Source organism: Empidonax traillii, unplaced genomic scaffold (genome assembly GCF_003031625.1).
Source record: "Empidonax traillii isolate 1590-97213 ecotype Southwest subspecies unplaced genomic scaffold, ASM303162v1 scaffold624:size695616, whole genome shotgun sequence".
Taxonomy (NCBI): Eukaryota; Metazoa; Chordata; class Aves; order Passeriformes; family Tyrannidae; genus Empidonax; species Empidonax traillii.
Window position 1 is genome coordinate 264,544 of NW_020955817.1, and position 10,615 is coordinate 275,158.

The following is a 10,615-nucleotide window of genomic DNA, read 5'->3' on the forward strand; positions in this document are numbered from 1 at the left end:
AAGTATCACTTCAGCTTCTTTAACAATTTTAAGGAGAGCTGATTGCTTACAGCTCATTCTGGAAACAGATTGCTGATCCCCACAGCCACCTACCCACGTATTGCGTTTTCAACTGTGAGAGGAGCTGATGTTTCTTTTAACAATCCAGCTCTTAGTTACAAGTTATATCTCCTGTTATTGTTTTCAACCCTTCATGCCAAAAAACCCATCATGTATCTCAGCAGCAGTGTAAGAAACAGGCTAACAGCTGACCTCATCCGTGGTTTGGGAAGCTGGGTAAATGCTTCCACAGGGAGCAGCAGTTTGATCCAACTTTACCACGATCTCTGACTCGGAGGTGCTACCTCTCGATGCAGCCTCATTTCCATCCATGCCCTGAGGAGGAAAAGGGTCTTCAAAGAGCATCAACAGGTCCACCAGCTTTTCATCGTCTTCCTCTTGGTTGTAAATTTCCAAGTCCAGGCGGATGTCTGGATGGGAAAGGAAAAAGGACAACTACTGCTGGTCAGTGAGAGGACTCCCAGCTCTGTTGGTACCGGAGAATCAGAGTATCAAGTGACAAATTTGTGTCTGGCAACTGGATTTGTATTAAAGCATATCTGAAGCTTACCATGTTTGCTGAGAACTAAAACCACTGAAGCTCTTCCTACAGCTTGGCCACTTTCTAGGTCCTAAAATATACTTGTAATGACATTAAAATAAACTATGAGTTATTTTGTGTAAGCAAATGTGTTTGGTGGCATTCAGAAAATATAAAAATGGTGATTGACTTTGCTCTGAAAAGCTTAGTATTTCACTCAAGAGCTAAAAAGACTAAATACAGACGGGCCAGATGATGCCACTAAGAAGCTGGTAGCACATCTGATTGGCCAGGGGTTAGTGTCATGAGAGATTTATAAAAACAGGGTGGAAAATCCTGAGTTCCCCCCATTTCAATGAGGGAAACCCAGCCACCTCAGGATAGGATGTGCAATTCCATAACAACAACACACTGAGTCACTCTCTCATACACTATTACTATTTTTACAAAAAAGCATCTTGATTAGGCAACAAGTAGGCCTGTTAATTAACATGTTAATGGGTCCTTCCATATTTATTCTCATAAGGAATGCAAAGGAAGTGTCGATGTTTGCTGTACAAAAGTCATTCCTACCGAAGGGAGTGGGATTGTTGAGCCGGACCCTCCGAAGGACAGGAGACCCTCCTGAGATGTGAGTGCCAAACCTGGGGGGGAACCTCATTATCAGTACATGCAGAGAACAAAAGTGTCTGAAATCACTAAAGAGCTGTTTAAAGGTGGAAGCAAACCTGGCTGCACTGGCAGGCTGTTAAGAGTGGCTCTCAGGCAAAGCGTAATCTACACTGTGAAGTACAATATTGTTTTATTTCACCAGCGTCTTTTTTCCCCTCCCACTTTTTTTTTTTTTTTTTTAAGTTGTCTCAAATGTTTCAGGGTAACCATGTGCAAGTGCCATGGTCCCCATAAACCAACCCTTACCCCTCACCCAGGGGTGCAATTGCAACTGCAATGACAGGGCTTAAACTTTCCCCTGCTCCTCTTTACCTTGGGGTTGTATTTCTGCTGGTCCAGGTAAAGAGCTGGGGAGAAATGATCTGCAGATGAGAAACGATCATGAGAAATGATGAGAAATGATGAGTTCCCATCTCCACAGAGTCAGCTGAAGCTGGACTGGGTGAAATTCTACCACTGCAAGCCCAGGACAGTGGTTGCTGACAAACCTGGGCAGGCTTGTATGCAGAGTGTTTTCTAATTATGGTGGCAGAGAGAAATGTATTGGTGTTCTAGAAGCAGATACTCTACTCTGACAGTGTTTTGCTGACCTTCTCACTGTATCACAATGAGATGGAACAGGTGTGTATGTTGGCTGCAGTCCAATGGTATTGAATTCTCTGATTCCTCTGACAGTATTTTGCACTGTACCTGATAATGGGTGGCTCTGTTTGTGGTCCTGTCATCTGCAGGAAGATGGGACAGTCTTTCACAGTCATTTGCATAGGAATTAATTTAGGTTGTAAGTCTCCCACCTATTAAAGATTTTTTTGTATTAGAATCAAGATAAAACCCTAGTTCTATGCATTACAAGATTATGTTTTGAAAACTGATTGGATTTTCAAAAATTTTGGTTGGTTTCTTTGGACAGCATCTAATTCATATGCTAACAACAACCCTTCTCAGCAGGAGAATGCAATACCTCATGCATTTATCAGCTTTCCTGCTGCTTCTCCACACTACACAATATATTGTGCTGGTAGAGCAGAGCAGTGCACTGGCCAGCTACCAAACAGATGTTATAAATCAAAGCTGCTCCAGTCATCTTAAAGGCACATGAAAGCACCCCAAGGGATAAACATGTTACCCCAAAAACTAAACTGTAAAGAGCAAACAGTTGTTCCTTACCCTCCACTGCAGGTAGTGGTATAACAGTACCTAACCTGAATTTTTACAGAAGTCCTGAAAAACTGGAAAAGCAATTCTAACAGAAAGGAATCTGGGAAATATAACTGGTGTAAAGTCTGCCATAGCAATACTTCACTTGACACCAAAACCCCACCTTACCTTGCAGACAAGATTGTCCTGGTACTCTCCCCACATGTTGTTGTAAGCTGCTATTTCTATGCTGAGCTGCTGGAAGGCTCTCAGAGTTCCTGTGGAAGGTTGTACATGGAAAGCTACTCCCTTCCCCTGAGACAGCACTGCTGCTTCAAACTCTGAAGGAGCACAGAAAGAAGCACTGGATGAATTTTGAGGAAATGGAACAAAGTAAGTGTTTCAAAGAATACACAGGACCATGGTTATAGCTGGTGGTAACCAGCTTAACCTCCTTGGCTTCAAAAAAACCCTGGGATCATTCACACAACTCGCATTTATACCACTTCTCCCTGCTGCAGTGGGCCTTATTCTATTTTCTTGCAGGTTTGTTCTTGCCCAGAATATTTTATAGCAGGATTCCCTTCCAACAACCTGATCCAGGGCTCATTTGGTTGCATGAAAACACACTTTCAATTTGAGAAAAATAGGCTGGGATTTGTGTTGACTGGTTAATGTTCTATCAGCAGCTGCCTGTTTACCTCAGTGTGCTCTTCCACACAAAGAGTGAATTACAAAGAGCAAACCCTTTCCACACTGAGTCACCTAGCCTTAGTCTAAAGGCCTGCATGGAATCTGTCAGAACAGCATTTTCCTAATCTCAAGCACTAATTCAACAGCTGAAAAGCTCTGCCTGTGTAACAGACACCAAACACTATGGCAAGGTACCAATATGTGCGAGTTTTATTTTGGATACAGAAGACACATCTACACTTCTCAGCACTTTGCTCCCATTTTCCCCCTCCCCTCGAGTCTCTCCTGGATCCAAATGTTATCATTTTTCATATCAGAAATGACAGATGGGCTGTGCTGCATCTTTCTACAGTGGGGAGGGTATGTTAAAGGGTTTGGGGGAGGAAAGGCTGCTGCAGTGGCACTGGAAAAAACTGAAAAAACTGAAGGACTAAGTAATTTAACTTATTGTTAAAATGGGTGCCTGACGGGCACTTTTAGTGCTGAATATGATAGTCAGTTGACTTTTACCTTTTCTCCACAGAAGGAATTAACAGTTATTCTCATACCTAACTGTGCTTTTCTGGCTGCATGTTTTGTGACAGGCCCTCTTCTTTTCACCAGGTACCTTGAGGAGCTTGAAAAAAATAAATCTGATTTCAGGTTTAATCCAGACCTAAATTAGTATCTGAGTGATTATGCAGAAAAAGCAAGACTTACAGGCAGGTTCCTTGTTCTGGAGTTGGTAAAGAGGCAGTAAAATACTCAACTTCCAGTGTGAATGGGGCACTGATTCCAGTGGGATTGGTAAGGATCAGCTGACGTTTCACTACATCTCTGAATGCAACTTCAGACCCAAAGTCCAAAAGAAGGTCACATGGGCTTTGTGACATTTGTCTTTCATCACTGCCAAAAAAAATAACCGTGGTATTTAAAGATGGGTCTTATTTTCTTATGCCACAGACAATTTCAGTAGATGTTAAAACATTTAATATGCATGACGTGGTTGTGATGCCCAGTGTAAAAGGACCATGCAGCCTATGATTTTTGTCATCAGCACTTTCTGCTTTTCATTTTTTCACTTCCATCCATGCAAGGATTTATTTCGGGTAAAATTTTTATCATGTATAGCATGCCAACCTACCAAATTAAAGCCACTTTTACTTACATGAAAAAATATAAAGATGAGCATGTTCCAAAATACAGTAATCATGCTACATGTCAGAAAAATAAAATAAAAATCAGTCAGATATACCTGGCAACTCCACTGTCACAAGGTACTGAGTAGATGACCTGTAGTCCCTTCACTTCTCCAGAAATGCTCAGAAAAAGGGGTTCAGCCATGCCTTCTATGCTACAGGAAAGGGCAAGGTCTTTCAGCTCACCCTGAAAAGCAAAGAGTCAAGTTTTCTTGTGAATGAAGCAAATATCACAGAGGAAAAGCAGCCTCGTTAGGAAATTTATTTTAAAAACATGTATAAACTTCCCTGGATTAAAAGCAGAACAATAGAATTGTGAGAAGTTTTACTGCATTGTTTTTGGTGCATTTTTTGGCCAGTTGGAGTTGCTTAGAAAGCAGTACTGAGGTAAAAATTTATGGCTGTTTCTTGGCTTTGTACCTGCATCAGTCTGCGAGCCTAAAACCCCTCCATTAGTGATTTTGGACCCAATTCCTCTGGAATCATTTAGCCTGGAAAAGACCTCTAAGACCACTGAGCCCAGCCATCGACCCAGCACTGCCAAGGCCAACCGCTGTCCCCAAGTGTCACATCTACATAACTTTTAAATACTATCTCTGATAGTACTGAACACCTACTTCTAAGCAAATAAATGAAACTTAAGTGTCCAGTGATTGTAATGGCAACTAAGACACCACACCTATAGGAAGCTTCTTTATTTAGTTGCATTACCTCAGCTGTTTGAATGCCCCTACGAAGCCTGTGGCTGAATTCCTGAAGTTTGTAAGCTCTGCAGTCTACTCCCTATTTTTCAGACTCTCAGTCCCATCAGCCTCTTTGAAGTTTCCAAATATCAAAATTGTCACAGGCCCAGCTCCATTCAGAAAACCATATATATATATACACACTCTATATGCCAGCCTGCTCCATTTCATTTGGGATAATGCAAAGCCAGGATCTGTGTGCTCCAGGAAAACTGAGAAGCACAAAGAGCAATTGAACAGGCATTGAAGAAAGAAAGAAAACAGGAACAGCTGATAAACAAAGAGGCAGGTTAGAAATTGCACACCACGTGCACTACTTTTAAGTCTTGCCTTCAAACCACGGTACCTCTCAAGCAAAGCAATTTCAGAGATATTGTGGAGGAAAAAAAAGCGTGTGGTTTTGTACAGAAATTGTTCCCTTTAGCCAGATGGAGGTGAGGTGAAAAAGCCAGTGCTGCTGTTTTGATAAAACTGTGCCCCAGTTTTTAACCTTACCACGAGGTTGGCTGACAGCTCTATGCAGAATTCTTCTTCCTCATTTGGGCCCAAGGTGCCACGGGCTGGGGAGACAGTGACGGAGCAGGAAACTGCCTGGCTTCCAATGAGCTGCCAAGCACAAAGGACAGACTCTCAGACTAATGCTGATTCTCTCAGATTGTCTCTTCACATCAAGACCAAGCTATTCTCAGGTTTAGGACACTTCCAGGTAGCAACACCTACAGTTTGTCAAGAATTGCTTTACAATTCCCCACGGGTGACAGGATACTCATGCCTACATTCATTTCCAAACGACTTTGAGGTGCCAAGCTGAGGTTTCTGTGCTGGGAGCAGGGTCAGTGCCCTCCCCCTCACAGCCACAAGCCTTCCCAGGGTGAAGCCAACCTATCTGATATCAGAGCAGGATCCAAGAGGTGTCCCATCTCTCTCCACTGCAGAGGTGAGAGAGAGACAATCCTGGTGTTGGCCCCTTCCCTAAGCGCCCAACTGCACATGGAATGAATCCAGGGCTTCAACTCAGTTGCTCATACACAAACATCAGACATGAGGAGAAACGCTGTAGATACTCTTCCTAGGCTCCAGATGTTCCAAAGTGTTTTCCTGTAGGTCCTGTAGGATCCACATGCTCTGTTAGGATCCTTGGGCACTGAAGGTCATCCTGGATGGCTCTAGGTCATCCTGGATGGCTCTGAGTGCTTTTATGTAGGCAACTGAGCTGAGTCCTACCTGCCAGAGTAGATCTGAGTGACCAAGGCACTGACAGATTTCCACTGACCACAGCTTAGACACTGACACTAAATTTAGGGCTCCCAATCCCTAAGCTGAATCCCACCCAGAATTTAAGCAAAATTTGGACAATTCAAAAGCACCAGAGTTTCTTTGTTCTACTTAATTAAATGCAAACCCTACACTGCCGTGGGACTTGGCTTAATACTCTGGTAGCTTATATCCTGTGACCCCTCACATCTGCCCACCCTTTTTCCCAGGGATGATCTACAGACAGTAAGAACATATTGACATCATCTGGTGCTTAATCTTTTCATAAAGGCTGGTGGCAAGTTGAAGTTCTGCTCCTAATCCAGCAAACAGCAATCACTGCTCAAAAGATACATCAGAAAAGCTTTTCAGAATAGTTGTTATTGGTATTTCTATAAAATTGCCATTTCTATACCTGCTGCATGCTTCATCCATCAGAAGAGCATTTACCTTTCCCCATAAGTATCTTGCTGGCAGCAGTGTCTGGTTAAAAAGTTTACTGGTTGCTATGGCAGGAACTCCAGTATAAATTTCAGGGAATACTAGATGACTAGATATCAGGCACGCTTGAGGGGTCTGAACTTCAACAAAAACAGGAAGATAACTGGAAATAAACACACAGATGGTCTATTGTTGTCGTTAATGAAATGTGCTAGACATACAACAGCATGCTGGGAAGAATGATGGTTCTGTTTACTTAGCAATATTAGCAATTTGGTAGTTCATTGATAGGTTAAACAACCCCACTCTGAGTTCATAATTTTTCTTTTTAGAAGAGAAAACTAGCTAAAGTGAAAACTCACAGGTGAATCCCAGGAAAACCAAAACAGAATGCTGCTTTCCCCCCTTACCTTCCTTCTCCATTTTCTACCTCCAGTTCCAGTACTGTCTGGAGACGCTGGCACTGCAGTGATGTGAACTGGACTGACACACTGCAGACACCCAAAGGAGCTATTTCTCCAGCTGGTGGCTGGATGATAAAGGGAGATACCTGGGAGAGGAGAGAGGAAATTTTTGACATCTACAAAGCAAGGGTAAAATGGTGAAGCCACACAATCTAAGTAGGGCTTGCATGTGTCTAATTTCCCCTCAGACATGTCTTTTCTCTCTGCCCCTCAAGTCCCCCCCTGGGTTGGTGTTGGCTCCCAAACAGCAGCAAGGTGCCACAAGCTGGAAAGATTCTTGGACAGAAGGGTGAGGAAGGAAAGTTGGAAAAGTTGAAACAGGAAGAGCACCAGTGTGGGGTGGGAGTTGTGATTCTTGTCTCAGATGCTGATGTGGGTGTGTGGGAGGAGTGTTTAGCAGCCTCAGTTCCTCTAAAGTCTTAACCTCTCAGCAATTACTGTCATACAGGAAATACTCTGTGTCTCTTTGGATCAGGCTGGCAGGGGATTTATAATAAATGGAAATAGAGAAAAATTGTAAAGAAGCATTTAATCTCAAAAGAACTCATGTACTCATGAAACTGTGCGGGACCAGTTTCAGAAGAAGTCACAAAAATTAGAATTTCTGATGGCTGTAATGAATATTACAACTCCTAAGCAGAAGGAAAAAAACAGCTAAAGATGGAATACAGGCAGCTGCAGCAGTGACTTACCTCTTCATTCCTTTCAGCCAGACAAACCTGGCTTTCTTGCATCCTCCACTGTGCTGGCACTTGACACAGATTTTTAATCTCGAAGGTTCTTAACACACTCTCACCCTGCTTAGTCAAACCAAACCGGAGTGATGGGGCATCAATACAAAGACGTGGACCCTGGGACACCAGGAAACAAACATCAGAACGGCCACCTCTGCTAAAACAGGGTAAATTAAGAAGCAGACATCAGCTAGGATCAACATTTGATTTCACAGACAATATCAGAAAGCAAACACACTGTGTGTGATGCAGAAAAATTCTGAGCGCCTTGGGAGTATCAAGGTTGCCTCAGTAGTTACTAGATAGCAAAAATACCTCCTGTTCTTAACTTCTTTAGATTTCTCAAGCTTTTGAGAGGCACAACAGCTTTGCATGGACAATGGTCAGGCCCCACAGTCATCACCCCACAATGCTGAACTGCTCCTTACCTTAAAAGTAGCCTCAATGTGCAGCACCACTGGCTCTGGGCATGGCTCAACGTTACACTGCAGGTTATGGCTGGTGACACCAGGTTTGCTTCCAGTAATTGCCAGTTCAAATTCACAGCACTTATTTACGTCTAGAAAAGAAAAAGTCAGGGTGCTGGCTCACCTTTTTTTTTTTTTTTTTTTCAGAAACCACCTGCTGCAAATCTGCTAGTGAAGCTCTTGGAACCAAATTAAGGCTCCTGCTGGCTCCAGTGGGCTGGGGATCAGGTATTTTTGGAGTTTGCATTACAGTGCTCTGTGACTGTCATAAATTGATATTGTTAATTGCTGTCATTTCTGTTGCTAATTGATGCTTGTAAGTCACAGAATCTTTACCTATGACACCAGTAGGAGGAAAAACTTCCATGATCTCAGAGGCTGTGATTTTGTCCCACGTGTACTTGATCGGTGATTTGCTGTTGTTCCACAGCTGAAACAAATAAAATCAATGAGACAATTAACTCACCTTAAGCTTTCACAGCAACAAGTCAATTTGCTGAGAGCACTGATACACTGAAAACTAGGTATTATGAGTCATCATTTATTTAGCACAGTGGCTCTCTTCACACAGGTGAAGGTGTTTCCTGAAACCTGAAGAAAATCCATTAACCATTCTTTCCAAGAACACTATAATATTTGAAGTTTTTTTAACTTTTTCCCCATTTTTCCAAAAATACAACCGACTTTCTAAACTTAAACTGCAAATCTTTCCTTGGAGTGCAGCCCTTTTTTTGCCAAAGGGTCTGTTTTAAGGGAGATAGAAACTCTTGAAATCTTTGGCCCACTCTTCAGATGTAGTCAGACATTATTTCTTAATTGCAGCAAATAACTTTGTTCTCTGCAGCACAATTACCTCTAAGCATAGTTAAAAGTCTTATCTTTTTAAGAACAAAAAAACAATTGGAAACTGCAAGGAATGTAATTATATCATCAGTAAGTGGCTTAATTACCTATATTACATGTGTGGCTACACTGGATTACTGGAAAGTATGAAATAGCTGCCTTAAATTGAAAAATAAGTTCTAGGAAGAGAAAGCACAAAACCAAATGCTGATTAGCAGGATCTCTAAGAAAAAAATGGGAAAACCATTAACAGCGAAATGTCTTCCTGCCTGGCTCCTGCTGGCAAGCCTATTTTTCCCAAGTGAGTGTAAGATCAAAATGAAGTCAAAAGCAAACAAACCTTAAATGTTTTTCTGAAATTTACACCGATGAAGTTTTCTCCCGGGACAATGATGGCATATGGTTCCAGAAGAAAACTAAATGCTTCTGTTGATCCTTTAACTTCTATTTCCAGTGCTATTACATCCTCTGCTTTGCATTCTGGGATGTTTTGAAGCATCCCCTCTTTTTCTAAACTTTGGGAGAAATATGGTAGAGTCATTAAACATCTTAAACTGGTATTAAATTGGGTCCTGCCTTTTAATTGCCAGGTGAAAACTAAAAATCATCAAAAGCTTCTCAAGTACAGACTGCCAGTGTGCAATTAGCTCAGCCTGGGGACAATTAAAAACTTCATTATTCTTTAAGGTTGTCCCAGTCTGTCCATGAACAAGTATGTATGTCACAGACTGCTGGGACAAATAGCAGTAACAGGAAAACCTGGAAAATAAGCAGATAAAGTGACAGTATTATCTTTTTCCAAGAGAGGGAAAGCCAGGGGTAGGCACGTGTTTAGGCATGAGGGAAGATATCAGAGATGCTCTTCATACCACGACTAATTGTGCAGATAAAATGCTTTATACTTGTCAATCCATCACCACCAGAAAGACGAAAAATCCCAGTAAGTTAATGCAATAGCACAGATGAGTTGTGCAACAGCACATCTTACTGGGGAATGTTCCTCAGCTTACCGAGGTGATTCTGGGATGTCCCTCAGCACCATCTGAATCACACTGTGGTAACTCTTCAGCTACACAGATGAAGGAGAAAAAGGATTTTAATGTCAAGCAACCAGTTATGTTGAGGATCAAAAAAAAAAAAAAAAAAAGATGGAAAAGCAGTTTACACATAAATGATGAACGATCATCATCAGAGTACTAAACTCTGATAAACGATATTCAAACTCTGGAGCTGCTAAAAGAAAACATGTTTGACTGCAAAATATGAAGCCAGATTCTGATCTCATGGTGCATGGTTCCAAGAAAAATACTCATTTTTGACGTGCTTGTTATTATTTCCCCAGTATATTGCATACTACGCACAAGCATCTGCAAAGGCTCCCCAAATTAGGCTCAGTACTGCTGTACTGA

General features: G+C 42.0%; 1 protein-coding gene across 1 annotated transcript in view; it reads right to left on the reverse strand.

Annotated features, from left to right (window-relative positions):
• Window positions 1-10,615, reverse strand: part of DLEC1 (DLEC1 cilia and flagella associated protein) — a 35,330-nt gene that overhangs the window by 9,164 nt on the left and 15,551 nt on the right. Inside the window, exons 18-29 of the mRNA XM_027898800.1 lie at window positions 8,325-8,455; window positions 7,855-8,013; window positions 7,109-7,248; window positions 6,708-6,861; window positions 5,499-5,609; window positions 4,317-4,447; window positions 3,782-3,967; window positions 3,631-3,698; window positions 2,579-2,730; window positions 1,943-2,046; window positions 1,154-1,224; window positions 253-470 (exon numbers count right to left, since the gene is read on the reverse strand). Coding sequence (XP_027754601.1) covers window positions 253-470; window positions 1,154-1,224; window positions 1,943-2,046; window positions 2,579-2,730; window positions 3,631-3,698; window positions 3,782-3,967; window positions 4,317-4,447; window positions 5,499-5,609; window positions 6,708-6,861; window positions 7,109-7,248; window positions 7,855-8,013; window positions 8,325-8,455 — 1,625 coding nt within the window. The remainder of the gene's footprint in view (window positions 1-252; window positions 471-1,153; window positions 1,225-1,942; window positions 2,047-2,578; window positions 2,731-3,630; window positions 3,699-3,781; window positions 3,968-4,316; window positions 4,448-5,498; window positions 5,610-6,707; window positions 6,862-7,108; window positions 7,249-7,854; window positions 8,014-8,324; window positions 8,456-10,615) is intronic.